Source organism: Callorhinchus milii, unplaced genomic scaffold, assembly GCF_018977255.1.
Source record: "Callorhinchus milii isolate IMCB2004 unplaced genomic scaffold, IMCB_Cmil_1.0 Scaffold9, whole genome shotgun sequence".
Classification (NCBI taxonomy): Eukaryota; Metazoa; Chordata; class Chondrichthyes; order Chimaeriformes; family Callorhinchidae; genus Callorhinchus; species Callorhinchus milii.
Genome location: NW_024704750.1, coordinates 13,724,329 through 13,741,992, shown reverse-complemented (window position 1 = coordinate 13,741,992; position 17,664 = coordinate 13,724,329). Strand labels below are relative to the sequence as shown.

Below are 17,664 nucleotides of genomic sequence, written 5' to 3'. Positions count from 1 at the left end.
TAATGGAGCTATGTTTTCATTGCAGCATTCCAGATGAAAAATGGGAAGGGCGTTACACCACCATTTCGAATAGGTAGGTATATTTGAAAGCGCCTACTATCTTTGCCGAACTTATGAATTCTACACGGAATTTATGAATAACTACAGTTTTTTTGAAAAAAGCTGCAACAAAAATAACTATCATTGTCCCAGATCTATTTCAACTGCAATTGTATCCTTTTTAGCATAACCTTTAAGAACCTAGATCAACAGTTTAGGTATTTTCTGTTGAAAGACAAACATCCAAACACTCTTAGCTTTCTTGTTATAATGGAGGGATTGGTTTGCCAAAATATTTGCTTCATTATTGGCTTCCTGGATTTGCCACCTTCTTTTATTGGATTGTTTCCATCTTCAGAACAACAATGGACACTTCTGGAAGTTAGAATACCAACTGAACTATCCTTCACTGGCATCTCCCAGTTCCATCCGTGAATTTGAGACGCATTACAGATCTGGAAAAATATAATGTCCAAATATGAGTTAAGGACTGAATAATGCAAAGAGAGAAATTAAAATGAGAAATATAAGGAAATTATAGTTTACTATTTACACTGCTTTATGATTTTTGTCTGAACTGTCAGTTATTTTTCAGTGTGGTCAATTACTCCCAGGTTTTCACCTTTGCTTTGTGAAACTCATCAATTTGAATATTTTATTTCAGTGGGAAATGCCGTAGCTGTAACACGTTGCTGGAATCCATTTCCTTGAGTGAAGAAGAATATAGTGAACTAAGAAAGCGAGTGTTGAACGATGTTATACAAGGCAATGATGTTTTTAAGAAGACTACTCCTCTGGTAAGTGGTATACCATCTCCCAACTCCGCCACTACCTCAGACTGCTTAAACACTTGTTCATACCTTCATCACCTCCAGGCTCGACTATGCAAACGCCCTGCTTGTCGGGCTTCCCAACTCCTCCCTCCACAGGCTGCAGATAATCCAGAACTCTGTAGCCCGTGTCGTCTCCTGCACCAAACTCCATGACCCCATCTACGCCATTCTCACCTGACCCCATTGGCTCCCTATCCTTCAGAGGATCCAGTTCAAAATCCTGGTCTTCACCTACAAAGCCCTCCATGGCCTCGCCCCATCCTATCTCTGTGACCTCTTAACCCCCTACCAACCCACCCGCTCCCTCCGCTCAGCCAGCTCCGGCCTGTTCCATATCCCCTGACCCACCCACCCCACCATTGGCGGGAGAGCCTTCAGCCACTCTGCCCCCAACCTCTGGAACTCCAACCCCAATCACTCTGCCTCGCCCCCTCTTTAGCCTCCTTCAAGTCCCGCCTTAAAACCCTCCTCTTCGACCATGCCATTGGTCACCCCTCCCTTCTCCCCTCTGATCCCAGCTCGGGTCTGAAATGCTGTACACTGTCCAGCTCTTGGGACGTCCTCCCGACGTGAAAGGCGCTTTACAAATTTAATCTTGTTGTTGCTGTTGTTTTAAGTTGTTGAAATTGTTGTTTAGTTTGATGAAATAATTGCAGTACACTCAGGTTGATTTCCCATTGCCATTTATTTTACTTTAATTGACATTAATATTTGATCAGTAATATGCTTTTGAATTACTGTGTACTATACTTGTCTCAGACTGCGGTACCAAGTTTGTACAGATGGCGGCGCTCCAAACAGCACTGACAAGAGCAGCAGCAGTATTGCAGTTCTTTGCAATTTTCTCTTTAAATTTAAACAAAATAAATGAAAAGGCCTAGAGTATCTAAATTTTATTTGCTGGAAAGTGCGTGCATTGCACATCAGGTGGGAACTGTATCAAGCTCAAACTGAATTCCCCCATCGTGAAGCAGTATTTTGAGATAGCAAGTTTAAAAATAATGAGTTCTAAGATGTGTAGCTTCGGTCTGTTTTACACTGAAGCGGGTTTATCAATATCTGTATATTTCACTAGTCATGCTACATGGTCATTTGCATTTATGTAGCTTTGTTTTAGCTATAGCTTTAACAATTTATATGTATTCACCACTCTCGGTCACAATGACAAGATCCTGCCTTTCATTGACGCTGTTCAAATATTTTTAAGATCAAAGTGTTTCAGCCAGAAAGCAGATTGTGAGATGTTACAAGCCGGAAGGTGGCGCTTTTGTCACAAGAACCGCTTATATGGGTCACATTTAATCTTGAACTAACAAACAAGAAAATGGCAGCAACTTCAGTTCAATCAATTGCAAGATTTTCCCCTGATTCTCCCCTGATGAGACATTGCTTCCAGGCAACTGCTAATATCACTTTAGAGTTGGGAACCAATTGAGATTAACCTGGAGTGGTCTGCTGATTTTGAAAGTCTTGCAATGTTTAAGGTTCAGTTTGGCACATTTTATTATCTGTCACTTCTTTCTGTACATTAAAGATCCATAACAGTATTAGAAAGTGAAAGGAGATTGCCCTGGCCAAAGATTCAGATAACTTGGTCGTTCCCCTTTCTACAACAGAAAGAGACATTGCACTTGAAATTAATTACTGTAGAACCCTTTCAGACATTTTGACATGATAATGCACTGTAAAATGCAAGTTTAGCATGGACTGGTGGTGTTAACAGCCATTTTGACAGCAGGGGGTATCAAAGCTGAGCAAAATTCTTTTCTCCTCTGTGTACTAGTCCGAATACCAGTATGGTGACTTAACCCACTAGACCATCTAGTGTGCCAATTTTTATGGGGTTGTGTGTCTGCTTGTTTTTGAGATGACATTAAAGATCAATGATAATATTAGATCAAAAAAGAAGTTTGTCCAGGCAAAAACTCCTCCTGATAAATTAGTTGTTCACCTTATATAACAAAAGGAGACACTGCCTCAATAGCTTTTTACAGATGTCAATCCTTATGGCACCTGCATTGTCTGACTGAATATCACATGTGCTTAATCATCTATTTGAACAGTGAATGGAGTTTGAAGGCACAAGGTGTGGCTTCTTTTCTTAAAAAAAAGCAAATACTGCCATGGCTACTCATATTTGAGATAATTGCTAGGTAACCTGAATAACATAGCTTGCTGACTTGATCTCTATCACACACACCTAGATTTGTCCTTGGGGCATTTATGGGTCACATAATGACTTGTTTGGTATGGGATTTCCCCTGAGCCAGAATGACTAAGGTAGAAAATATATTTGTAATGCTGTGACCAGTGATTTTCAGTTTTGGCAATCTGCATTCCAGTCATTAACAAAATACTACTATTTTACTTGACACATAATAACATTTCAATATTGTGATATCCCCTATCTGTACTCAGCTGGCTTCATTCAGTCAGTTATACAGTAAGTAGTCATTTTTTTCATAACCAATGAGAAAATGGTGGATTCTGGCCCAGTTGGTAATACTAATTGGTAACAACTGGTAATACTTGTGGTTTGTCCGCCAGAGTTTTTCCATTTCTGATGGTCAGCTAGCTATCAGTATTATAGTATCAGTATGATAAAAATTGAGGCACTTTGGAAAGACAATTGAGAAATTACTACATTCAAAGCAAAAATATTGTAAACCTAGGCAACATATCGCTAGTGATCACCTTTGTGGCTTGCTTTATTGGAACTAAGCAGCAATGGATTTGTGGAACGTTAAATAAAAACATTCTTTAGTTGTTGGAAAGAAGATGATTTATTGTTTGCTTATAGTGGTAACTGAGTTCTTAGATCAGCCCATTTGAAGGATCAAAATGATATCTTGTAAGATTTCACAATGCATCTTCTCATTCACATTCAGTACGTTAGTTTGTAAGATGCATTGAATAGCCTGGATGCCTGTTCAATATATTTCCCCCCCTTAGGAACTTGAACATTTCCAAGCCTTTGTGAAAAGGAGGCCTCCTTTTGATGTGGTAATTGATGGCTTAAACGTTGCTAACATCTCGGCTAAGGTTAGCCAGTCCAAGACTGTGAGTACATTTTTAAAATACATTTGAAATTTCCTTCCGATTATTTTCCTGCCATTGCTGATTAGTTACTCTTACACTATTGTGGAGTTATCAGTGTTACAGCATTTGCCTCTATTGTATTAAATGAAGAAATGTACACGGTTTGAAATGGCACGCGATTAGAAAATCACTTCCTGCTTTGGTTTTAGTTTTGTGTCTGTTAAACGATGCAGCACAATTGGCAGCGACATTTATAGAGTTCATAACAGTTGCTCTTTGATTATATGCCTAAATTACCAAATGCAGGATGTGTTCTAAAACATAAATTTGTATCTTAAAAACAATGGGATTGAGCAACTTTGCACTTAAATTAGCTTTATATTTAAAAAAATAGACTTGAAGGTTGAAGCTGGTAATTTAATCTCAGGGTTTGATGTCTTCAGAAGCTTTTTCAATTACTGTCTTAATTTCTGAGCCATCCAACTATTAACTATTATAGTTGCATACTGTACAGTTTATTTTCCATAATCTCGAAGGCATGGTTGAAGAAGACGGTCTTGAGACGAGTCTTGAAGGAGACAAGTGGGGGGGGGGAGGCAGAGGGACTGTGGGATGGAGTTCCAGAGAGTGGGGGCAGAGTGGCTGAAGATCTGTATGCTAATGATGAGGCGAGCGGTGTGAAGCAGGCTGGAAAAGTCCACTGAGTGGACAGGTTGGTAGGGGGTTAGGAGGTCACAGAGGTAGGTACTAATTGCATTTTTTTTAAAAAAAAATTCTCTTCTAGTTGATGTCAGTAAGGTGGTAGCCTATGAAAGAATTATGTAAATTTAGTCGCTGTGCGTGATTAGGATTACAAATAGAATAAAAACGAGCAGTTTACGTCTGCAGATTTTCTTTCAGCTTTGCTTGTGTCATAGCTGTGAATCAGCATCTATCCTTTTGTGGGTCACTAAGAAGAATGAATCATGTACTTCCTTGGTAACACTCCACCCATTCTCAACACAAGTAATCAGAAGTACTGTATACTCCAGATGTAAAGCACCAGAACCACAGTGATTCACTAACTTACCATAACCCAGGATTTCTTCCTTCACAAAACTCAATAAGACAAAAGTTTGGGAATATTCATAATTTAGTCAGTCCATTAGAGCCCTCGAATGTGCTAGTATGATTTAATAATAATAATCCTTGCATTTGATAGAGAGCTTTTCACGTCTTCTAGACATCCCAAAGCGCTTCACAGAATATACTGTAAAGTGAATTGACTGTACATTTGTGGGCGAATGTGGCAGCCAATTGCGCACAGCAGTGTCCCACAAACAGTCGTGGATTGAAAATGACCAATTTATTATTGTTTTGGAGGGATTATTATTAGGCGTGTGGAGTAAGCAAACTAGCCAAGGTTTCGCCCTGCCGGGAATTGAACTCAGGTCTCTCACTTGCAAGGCGAGTGCTCTAACCACCGAGCTACAGGACTCCACTAATGAAATTTAGTTCCAAATCTTTTAAAATGTTCACTTTGGAACAAAGTAAAGGACTGTATTACCAATCATTTGAATTGCCTCACATGTTACAGTGTAGGATTACATAGTGTTAAAAAATCTGTATTAAAATATCTTCATCAGTAAACTACTGTTTTCACATTCTGAACAGGTACAATATAATGCTATTACTGGAGTAATAATAACCTTTTTATACATTTAAATATCTACAACCAACACACTGGGTTTTATTATGCAGGGGAGTAAACCATGTACAGTAACTTAAAAGCTCTAGCTCAATTGTGCCCGGTTCTTAGTCGATTGGTGGATCGCTTTTCTGGGGATAATCCTTTCAAACAACAAAAAATATAATAATGATTTGGTTCCTCAATCCACAACTGTTTGTGGGACACTGCTGTCCTTGTTTCGCCCACAAAATATAATCAATTAACTACAGTATATTCTGTGAAGTGCTTTGAAACATCTCGAAGACGTGATGAGGCGCTACATCAAATGCAAGGATTATTATAACTATCAAGATACATAATATCTTCTAATGGAGACATGAGACATTTTCCATGTTTGAACATCTATGTTACTGTGTGATATTACTGTTATGGAACCAAAAATATCACTGGACACATTTTTCTATCTCATTTTTTTCCCCTCCTCCAACATTTTATCTTCTCTGGCCTCTATTTGTCACTATCTTGCAGCTATACATTCAAGATCAGAAATTTAAATGTAAGAATGTGGCTGAAAACCCACATCCTACCCTCCTGTACCATTCAATCTCCAATAGTTATTTTTAAATGCCTTAAAAACAAAATACAAATAAACATGGTTTTAAAGTTTTATAACCAGGAAGCTAATGGTTTGTTGCAATACATGCTTTTCCCCAGTGACTAATGAGGTTGTTGTTTGAACTTGTTTACTGGAGGCCCATGGCAGAAACTGAGTGCAAGTTTGACTTGGCATCTACTGGTTTCTCTGTCTTTTTTTACAGTGAAACCTATGTGCTGGTACCAGTACAGTGCACTGATTTATAAATTGATCTGAATTAATCTAATTTTGTAAAGAACTGTGAGATGTTTCTTTACGTGAAAAACGCAATATAAAAGTTGTTGTCTGCAACTTGAGTCAAGTGGTCAAATGTATGTGCAGCATTTCAGAATGGATGTGAATCCTGTTCATGAGTATTGAACATACTGAGTATGACATTAATGAAAGGGTGTTATGTAAAAAAAATCTTTCGTAACCCAGGCTGATGAATAAATTTAATGTTTAATCATTCTATTTTAAATTCCTTGTTCCTGCATTTACATGCTCATAGTTAGGTTTGCTGTACCAATCTACAGATGAGAAAATAGTATTTTTTTTTCATTTTTGCAGTTGATCAAAATAAGTCATTTAATGAGCTGATCATTTTCCTGCCCAATTGCTGGTAAAAGTGCTGTAATTTCAACCAGTAAACGTGTTACTTCTTTTCAGACACTGCACTGTTTTATGTGCTTGTGCTGGGAAGGAACTATCTGGCAAAGCCAAAAGGTGTTGCACCATTGTGTAGCAGTAGATGGTGCATTGGTGAAATGCTGAATTGTTAATCCAGGTTAATGTGCAAACACTTGATTGATAAACAACAACAAGATTACATTTGTAACATGGTATGTAGTATTAATAATCCTTCAGTAATGTAGGACTGAAGGCCAAAATGCAAGATTAGTGCCAGTCTGGAATCTCAAGCAATGTAGTAAAAGCAACTTATCAAAACCGTAGTTTTATAACCAAAGATGATTCATAAAATGTTGAGTGCAGCAGTCTGCAGTTTGCCCGAGATAGGGAAACTGAATCTTGGATTATTATTGCTTCCGTACCTCATGTGTTTTCTGCAGGTGAAAATCAATCTGAAATTATACCCGTTTTAAAACTAAAAAGCAAATTTTAGATTGCAGATGTTTACAATGGAATATCTGTATATGTTCATTTCAGCCCAATAGAAGTGTACATTCACACAACACCATGGGGCAGTGCTGTGTGCGTGCATGTGCATGCGTGTGTACGTGTGTGTGTGTACTGTAGGGCTGCGCATGTGCTATGGGGCTGTGCGGGCGGGCGGGCTGGGGGAGCTGTGCGGCGGCGGGCTGGGGAGCTGTGCGGGCGGGCGGGCTGGGGAGCTGTGCGGGCGGGCGGGCTGGGGAGCTGTGCGGGCGGGCGGGCTGGGGAGCTGTGCGGGCGGGCGGGCTGGGGGAGCTGTGCGGGCGGGCGGGCTGGGGGAGCTGTGCGGGCGGGCGGGCTAGGGGAGCTGTGCGGGCGGGCTGGGGGAGCTCTGCGGCTATGCAGCCTGGGGGGCTGTGCGAGCTGGGCGGGGGGGTTGTGCGGGCGGGCTGGGGGGCTGTACTGTGTGTATCCTGGGTGTGTCCAAGTGTGTATAGACATATATGGTGTGTGTGTGTATGTGCTTAGGGCTGTGCCGTTTGTGCTAACAGCTTTTGATTGGAGTGGGGGATGAGAAATGCTGAGAGAGTGTGATATTGCAGATCGCTTTATGACCACGAACATCCTGTAAGGAAATAGCTTATTTTTAGAATCCCAATACTTCTGTGCCAGAGTGTGTGTTAGGTACTTTCCTTCAACTTTTCATTTAAGTTGTAAAACACCTATGAATATGCCTTTATTCCACCCTCCTGCTCCAGAAAAGGCTCACTAAAAATACAGTTGCATGAAAATAGTATAATTCCAGCCCCCCCCAACCCACCCACCCCCCAGAGGTTTGACAAATGCAACGATAATTTTGATGTCTGTGAAACATTTTAGTAAAATATTTGATTTTTTTAAACAAATGATTTCTTACACAATAAATTTACTAAATTTCCATTTTGTACCAATGAGCCTAAACCGCAAATAGAAAGTATTCTAAAAATAACCATTAACTCTTATGTTTACTGAATTTAACTATTATGCAAATTAATAATAAAATATCAATCCTCACATTTGATGCAGTGCTTTATCACATTGTCAAAAAATCCTAAAGTGCTTCCCAGGAATGTTTTGTAAATGCTAGTGACTGTATTTGTAATGCTTCAACCTTATTGCTTTGTAGTCTCTGAAGATTATCCAACATTGTAAATTGTGCCTAAATAAACTTCAAATCAATCAATGTAAATGATTTGATATTCATAATGTCACAAAGTAAACAAAGAATTACAGGTCAAAATTATCTTCCAAAATTTGCTCAAATCAATGGTTCTCCACTCTCATTTAGCGCTGTGGTTAATGGCTTTAACTGATCAAATTCCTACTCAACACCAACAGCCGAGTAGCTGAGGAAGTTCTATTCATTTAGCGCCCACAAAGATTCTATTTAAAGTGTGGACACCAAGGTAATGTGGCATTTTAGTGATGCACTTTTTTCCATTTAAGGTTTTATGAATGTAAATTGGTAGTGTATACTTCACAAACCAAATTCTTTATTTTAATTAGATCTTTTGCTTGATTTTATCTGATGTAAACTCTATTGCTTAATTTTAGATGGGCATATTTACTGTACTGTTGAGTTAACTTCTAAATGTGTTAGACTGTGGGGGCAAAGGGGCAATCATTTTAAAGGGTTATCCACACTTATTGAACACTTGATTTGCATTGTGTAATATTGTGAGATATGGTCCTGCAAATGATTATGTAAATGTATTCGATTGTAAAATTCTGGAATTTTGGGGCTAAAGGTTGAATTTTAGTCCCATGACTAACTATGGAAACTAGTCAATCAAAAACAGAGGTATGTTGTATTTCTCGTTTGTTGAAGTTATGCTGAATTGTGTCCAACCTGTGTGTGACTTCCTACTTTTACCAGCTGGACTTTCCTCTGTTTAGAGAAAAAGTTTGAAAAAGTCCAAGTGTGTGAGTTAGTTTTAAGTATGAGAGCAACATGCAGATTTCTGTACAGACTATCAGTTTTATTTTTACCTTCAATAAAATCATCTTGGTTTAAATAGCAATTTCCTTTGCACCTCATAACCTTCAAATGTTCTCAACACAACTATCTGCTTAACTCCTTGCTCTAATGTTTTGATATGTGAGCCACGGGGGGAAATGTAGTCGTTGAAATTAAGAGATTATTTTAAGATGATTCCACTCATTCCCAGATGCACTCCTTCAAAATGATTGGATTTTGAATCATGGCAAATTACTTTTATCATTTTTTCTGAAATACGCACATAAACTTCCAATTCCTCACACTTGTCCCAAGGACGAAATAAAATTCTCAGCACGAGCAATTTAAATTTTATATCCGATGAGATGGCATAGCAGGATTTTTTTTATGTCAATTTCTTCTGCACCTGTAATGATGAAGCAGCCTATTAAAATAAAAGCATCTAAATTGCATGATAGACAAGCTGATCATCCTCAAACAAAACCTCTAGTGTGGGAATGTACAGTTTAGTTTCCTTGAAATCTGTGATGGACACATCATGCGCTACCTGCAATATGAATCATTATTAACTACAGTACTACAGATCAGTTACATTCCTTTCACACTTCAATTAAAGGAGTGTAGGGTTTTTGCCAAGTATAAACCAATTAGTCACTGAGGAAATATCTTTGAATTTACTATACGTAAATACTGTACAATGTTATTTGAATATGGTATGATCGAGTACAAAGCTCACACTGAAACTGTTATGGGTGGAGTCATCCAGGTGATTATACCACTTTAAATGTCAGTTTCTTTTTTCCTACACATGGTTTTACATGCGTTAACATGTATTTAGTCAGCTGCACATTCGATTTGGGGGATTACATTTTTTCATTCCATTTATGCTCTTGGTAACATTTTGTATTTTAAAAAGAGTTGTGAATCTTATATTCAGCACTTAAATTTTACTTGAAGATGTGAGGTGCTTAATAGTTTTCAATAGCCAGTTGGAACATGCGATTGTAGGCTTTTTTGTTGGAGTCCTGTAGAGTAGCACCCTCACCTCGCAAACGAGAGGACCCCGGTTTGTTTCCTTACTCCACACGCCTCTGTTTATTTAGAAGTAAGTAGGAACCCGGTTGTTAGTTGATTGGTGGATCACTTTCTGGTGGTAATAATCCCTCCAAATCATTCAGATTATACAATCGCCCTTCCCTAACCAACTTGGATACTCCAGACTTTTTCTTTGAATACTTAATGCTTTTATGCAACAGGATAGTTTGCTTTGGTAGGAGATATATATGATGGCTAATTTTGTGTCATTTGTTTGATGTATGAAATTCTGTTGATTTTGTCTTAATCTCAGTGGTAAATAATGAGAAGCTGAGTAATAATAATAATCCTTGCATTTGACATTTCACATCTTCCAGACGTCTCAAAGTGCTTCACAGAATATACTGTAAAGTGAATTAACTGTATATTTGTGGGCAAAACGCGGCAGCCAATTATGCACAGCAGTGACCCACAAACAGTCGTGGATTGAAGTGACCAATTTTTTTTTGAGGGTTTATTATTAGGCGTGTGGACTAAGGAAACTTGCCCAAGGTTTTGCCCTGCCAGGAAACGAACCCAGGTCTCTCTCTTGCAAAGCTAGTGCTCTGTAACCGGTGAACTACAGGACTCCACGGGTGGGTTGAACACTGGAATTGTGTGTCAACTTGGATTAGTTGGTATCACTCGCCTGAGTCAGAAGATTGTAGATTCAAACCCCCACATTGGGACTTTGAGCTCATTGTCTAGGCTGACGCTCAAATCCAGTACCAGGTGAATGCAGTGTTGTCAGGAGTGTCATTCTGCTGGTGTCCTAGACAATAATCCCCAAAATAAAAATGGTCATTCACTTCATTGAGGTATTTTTGAGGCATTGCTGGATGTAAATTGGCTTCTGCATTCACCTGCATTATGTAACATTATGCAACTATTTTATAGTAAATCCCATAAAGTGCTTTAAGATGTCCTCCTGATGTGAAAGGCACTATATCAAAGGCAAGGATTATTATTATTGGGTACTGAAACTGAATCCAAATAAATCTGCCAGCCCTTCACCAATTTGAGGTTAAAAGAATTAAACCATGTCTAAAAATAAGCCTTGAGGGATTATCTTTACAGAGGGGAAAGGGGAGGAGTAGCGAGTGGGAGGAAGAGATGTGGAGGAAGTGAGGGGACTTTTTGTAGCTACCCTCGCAAAGTAATCAAAGGCAAACCTGGAGGGGTAGGGACTACATTCAACTCTGCAAACCAGAACCCTAGCTGGTGAGGGGGTGGTCCAGCTAGACTAGTACCATGTTGATAAGTAAGTGATGATTAATTTTTGCATCCCCAATAGTAATGAATCTAGGAGTGCCAAATTACTAGGTACAATGTACTAATGTTTTATTGCTATTTATGCAAGAACTAACTGTGTGTTTCTCAGGAACTCGGAAAACCCAGTTACAAAGTGGAAACTAACACTTGAGCAATTTATGTAGTAGCTACTTGTGTTCCTCGGTTAGTAATCTTTTACTGCAGTAATTTTCATAGAACAGTTCATGCCATTTACACTTTGCTTCTCCCCCCCACACACACACTTATCAGTGATTAATATATGGCCTATGCCCACAATTCATGTTTCCAAGTGAATGGAAAATTTGTCATGATTTTTTTGGTATCACAGTTTAAGCCCTGTGACTAGTTGCATTCATGCCATGAGCAAGCAAGCACCTGACTTTCCATTGCTACATCTTACTGTCTGAGAAATGGTATTTTCCCCTGTTCTTTGATGCTACAAAGATGAGTATTGTATTGCACTCAGTAACAGCTATTGTTAGTTGCATCATTTCATGAAGGCAACCTTCAGGACAGAATTCGGTAATGTATTTCAAGTGAAAAGTGAATAGGATTTTGTGCCCATTGCATTAATGCTACATTGTTCTCGCATTTTTGGCATTGCAGAATAATCTTTTATCCTGTACAATCTCCAAATCTTCAGGAGAACGTCAGCAATTTCAAAGAAATAAGCAGTTTGAGTTGATAGTGAAACCAGCTAGATAAAGAGACTTCATACTATACCGCTTGCTAGATTCATCCTGTACTCAACCATCATTTTATTCCACATGTAATGCTCCTTGTCTTTTTTTAAACAGTAATATTTTCACCTGATCTGGCTGAAAATTAATACTTCAGGCTGTTAACTGGCTTTCATTTCCATTCCTGTTTTATATTTTGTTGTTTGCATAAAAAAAGAACTTCATTTTTCTTAACGTTCAGACATTTTGTTTCCCAACATTGTGTTTTTTATACTTTCCTACCTAAACATTTACTTATTCTTTCACGTGTTGGGAATGAGTTCATTGAAATCTCATTTCTCCAAAGTGCAAAATGTCTTCAATTTTTATTGTTTCAGACTTCTATCCCCGCATTTATTTTATGACTTTGTCATTTTCTGTAGCTCATACTTTCCTTGCCTTTAAAGATGAGAAGTTACGTGGGAGTTTGTTAATTCTGAACTTTCCCCAACTTGGCAGAAAATCCCCGCCTAACTGTTACAGAAGATTGTGCTTCAAGATGGTTTGGTCCATAACCTTTGTAATTATAATGATATTTGTCAGTAAAGTGAAATAGGAGCAAGATGTCTCCAGTTTCCTACACCTTAATCTGCCAAACTGCAACCATCCTTATCACTGTATTTCTCTACTTTTACCTGCTCAATATTCCAGCAGCATTATGGTAAAGTCAATGAATTTATAGATTATATATTATGCAATAGCAAATAGCTTTTAGTGAATTGATTGAGTCCACAGTTCTATGGCCTTTGATGTCATCCAAACATCTTGACTCAGTTCCTGCTATGTAATCCTCTTATTAGCTATTTGCTACTTTTTGTAGTTTATTTGATTGAGATGTATACAAAACGTCAATTGCTAAATATCATTTGAGAAATTTGCAATGATTGCATTGAGGTTGTTCAACTGTCAATGTGATTGCTGCGTGTGTATTACCTTCATCATTTATCAACTGGAGGGATGTTCTAGCCATCTGCCAGGGACAAACCTCCTCTCATTACCTCCAGAGTATATTGTTCAAGATTTGATGACCTGCAAAATTATTCCAAATCGTGAATAGTATTCAATAATGGTTACAAACCAGTGTCTACTTTACCAATGCACAGTCATTACACTTCACCGTGAAATCCCGTGAAGCTCTTTGCGACGTCTCGACTCTGGGATAAGGTGTCAAATATCAAATGGAAAGATTATTCTAATTACCATATTTCTTGTTCTAATTAAATAGCTTAATATCTGTTTTCCAATTTAATAGGGCTGTGGTGAATTGTGTGCTGAACAAGGCCGTTTTACTAGGCAGCACCACAGTAACTATACTTTTGAGTTAAGAAATAGCTTTATGTTAATTTGGGACAAACAGAGATGGAATTTCAACAAGGTGATTTTTTTTTCTCAACAAAAAGTTTTACTTCGAATGGGAAATTTTCCTCTCTCACAAGGGACTGTTTTCAAAATGTACTAAAAGTTTAGGTGGTAAAGGTTTTAATAATGTTCCAGTTCTGTTTTAACATGTTGAAAGTATGATGGTACGGTAACACTAACCGGATAGGAGCTTGACATTCAGTGCTTTCCAAATGCCGCCTGTGCAAGTTTCATAACTTCCTACATGCAGAGCAACAGCATTCAGACTGCTCCTTTGCTAAAAGAACTAGTTAGATCTGAAGTACAAATATATTGTGTCTATCCAAGGATGCACACCTCACCAAGGCAGTCCAGAACCTCGAGTTTGACCCTCAACTATCATTTCTACCCAATATCCATCCCATGACCCACTCTGCTTTCCCCCACTTCCGCAACATCGCCCGGCTCTGCCACTGCCTCACACCGCAGGCTGCCAAAACCCTCATACACGCATTCATAACATACAGGCTTGACTACGCAAACTCCCTGCTTGTCGGCCTCCCCAACTCCTCCCTGCATAGGATGCAGATCATCCAGAACTCTGCAGCCCGTGTCCTCTCCCGTACCAGGCTCCGTGACCCCATCACCCCCCTCCTCGCCTGACTCCATTGGCTACCCATCACAGAGGATACAGTTCGAGATCCTGGTCATCACCTTCAAAGCCGTCCATGGCCTTGCTACTCCTACCTCTGCAATCTCCTAACCCCCACCAATCTACCCATTCCCGCCGCTCAGCGGGCTCCGGCCTGCTTCACGTTCTCCCACCTCATCTGCCCCACCATTGGCAGGCGGACATTCAGCCACTCTGCCTCTAACATCTGGAACTCCATCCCGCAGTCTCTCCGCCTCGCCCCCTCACTTGCCTCCTTCAAGACCCGTCTCAAGACCCTCCTCTTCGACCGTGCATTTGATCACCCTTTTTCCCCCTGCCCCCCCCCCCCACCTGTCCAGCACCCTCCCTGATCCCGACCCCCAGCTCGGGTCCGAAACACTTGATTGTCCAGCGCCTTGGGACGTCCTCCTGACATGAAAGGCGCTGTAAAATGTAATTTTGTTGTTGTTGCTGTCTATTAAACAGAAGCTTAACTATCCAACTGTTTGCTTTTGAATCCAGCTTCTTGATGTAGTTTCTCACCTTGCACAACAAGGCCTGCGACTACTTGTGTTGGGTCGCAAGCACATGCTGAGAGGAACTCGTAGCTGGGACAGAAATCACATGGCTGCTGTACAAAAGTATGCTGATTGCTTCTTCACAGAAGACATGTAAGTTAAGTTCTGTACAGAATATCGACAAGAATATCCCAGAACAGTGGCGGCCAATCTTTATGGTCGGTCAACCAAATAGCATATTTCTTTCTTGAATTTTTCTTCATTTATGGCTGGCCATGAGTATTGCGACTCAGTAGCTACTGGAAACAAGGTAATGATTTGGCGGAGACTTGCCTTGACTGGTGCAGATGTTCTGCAGGGCGCTTCTTGACGATGCCCCAAAAGTGGCCTGCGGCCCACTGCATTACACTGGTAACTTTTCAATAAAGAAAAATCTATTTCGTTGGCTGACCCAAAACTTTGACCATCCACTGTCCTAGAACATGCTACAAATATCGACTTTTGTTAAGAAAAAAACCAGCTTGTAAATTTTAATTTGGCTGATTCCCCCCAAAAAGGATCTAGTAACTTTATTCTAAGGAATTTAGTTTATTTATTCAGAATAATGAACCAGCAAAAAAAATTTTATTGTAAAATATTACAAAATAAAGATACAATTTACATTTATTTAAAAAGAAATTTTCAGTGTAATTCCCAATGATTTTTAATTGCCAACTTGTGTTTAAATCTGTGAGTATCTGAATTAGGACGGTGAATGATTGCTTTACTAACCATAATGGCAACCAGAGTAAAGTGTCTTCAAGTTGTTGTGTCCAACTTGTATCTTTGTGTATATATTTCCAGATTGTATTCCTCAGTAGCAAGTATAACAAATACTTTTATTTTTTTCATTTAGCTCTGAAGATGACCCTTTTCTGTTATATGCAACAATCCAGTCAGGCAATCACTGTAGATTCCTTAGTAGAGATTTAATGCGGGATCATAAAGCTTGTTTGGTTGACACCAGCACCCAAAGATTATTCTTCAAGTGGCAGCGTGGACACCAACTTGTCCTGTCAACATACAATCCATGGGGCAAAATAAAATTTGAGGTGAGTAGCAGAGCTCAAAAACAAAATAAACACTTTATTTTAACAACACAAAATCCTTTTTAAAAAAATCATAAACCAATTGAGCTTTAAGTGGATAACATGTAACTTATGTAATCACCTGAAATACACTAGGCCAAAGTTATTTTGGACCTAGAGATCTTTCACAAAACACAAGAGTTCACTGTTGCAGAGAAAAGTCCATTTTCATTCACTATTCCTGAATCTCCTAGGAGAGCCGTCTCCACAATATTGTTTGGCTGCCGATTCCCATTCATGAATCTCTTTAATTAATCTCTTCATTGTTACTGTATCTTTGAGCCAGACACACCGAACTATTTTATGTTAAAATGCACACAAGCTTAAAATTTGACTATTGCATCTATTTCTTGCAAATTGCTTGGTTGGTGTAATTGTTCCTTTTAAGCTCATAAGGCTCTAACAATGTGTTTTTTAGAAATGTGGGAAATATGGTGTATTTGTGATGATTTGCATGTGACCTGACTTCTGTCTTCCTTTTTCCCTAATAGATCATGCCACAGTATGACACTATAGTACAGACCACGGGTGACACCTGGCATATACCATATGATGAAGAAGGAGTCGAGAGATGCTCCTATGAAGTTCCACATAAATGGTTATGTCTTAAAAAACACTGAGGAAAAACATCAGCTGCAAATTTTGACGATGCTAAGATTGTGTCAAATACCAAGCAAATACCCCTTGGTTAGAAGAAAACATTGTTGTAAATATATGTAAATTGATTATTTGAATTTAATTTGCCACATGTGTATAATTTTTTTAAATAAAATTGAAAGCATAAGATGACTTGTGATTTCTGTACAATATATGCAATTTACCATTACTCTTTTCATTGAGGGAACACAAATCTTTTTTAAAACAAGTTTAAAACTTGTTGCACATAGCTTCACTAACGGTTCCAGATTTGACATTTTAACTAAGATCAATATTACTCTCTGTGTGTGGGGGTGGTATTTGGAATTAAACAATAACTCACAACAGACTATTGTGCCAAGTACTGTTGTGTGCTCTGCCAGATATTAATCAGCAGTTGGATTGAATACCTTAAGGGAAATTCCTCTGTCATAAAAGATTGCAGAAATTTAATACTGAGTGTTTGTATTGATAGATGAAACATATCCAGGGTGATGGTCTATGCAAAAGCAACTACTGGACTCAGAACGCACACTTCATAGTGGAATATATAAAAATTATCACAGTGACCATCAGTTGAAGTTTATTTGGGGTACATTGACACTATCCAATTCAAAGATCTAATTTATTCCACTTTAGTTTAAAATGCAATACTGGAGGGGAGCCAAAGGAGGGAAACACCAGGTAAAATTACTGTAGGAAACTGAAGCTAAAGTGTCAACTAATGCTGTTAAAATAACAAGATACTAGTTATGAAGGATCATTATTCTGTTCACAATAGCGTCAGCTTGAATACAAGAACAATCGGTGATCAGTTCCTAAAATGCTTAGGCTTGGAATGGTTTTGTACATTACATAGCTTTTTCTATGTCATGCTCCCTAATAAAGCCAGATAAAACCCCTCGTTTGCTTTTGTTGCCTTCTCTGCATTCCAAAGTTGTAATTGTGTTAAGTCATCAAACCAACAGCCAGAGTAAACTACTT

The 17,664-nt window shown here is 38.8% G+C and overlaps 1 protein-coding gene across 1 annotated transcript in view; it reads left to right on the top strand.

Annotated features, from left to right (window-relative positions):
- prorp (protein only RNase P catalytic subunit) overlaps window positions 1-17,664 on the top strand; it is a gene marked incomplete at its 5' end in the record, with an annotated part of 20,130 nt that extends 2,466 nt beyond the window's left edge. Inside the window, 6 exons of the mRNA XM_007893432.2 lie at window positions 26-73; window positions 704-836; window positions 3,825-3,932; window positions 14,922-15,070; window positions 15,813-16,008; window positions 16,536-17,664. Coding sequence (XP_007891623.2) covers window positions 26-73; window positions 704-836; window positions 3,825-3,932; window positions 14,922-15,070; window positions 15,813-16,008; window positions 16,536-16,664 — 763 coding nt within the window. The remainder of the gene's footprint in view (window positions 1-25; window positions 74-703; window positions 837-3,824; window positions 3,933-14,921; window positions 15,071-15,812; window positions 16,009-16,535) is intronic.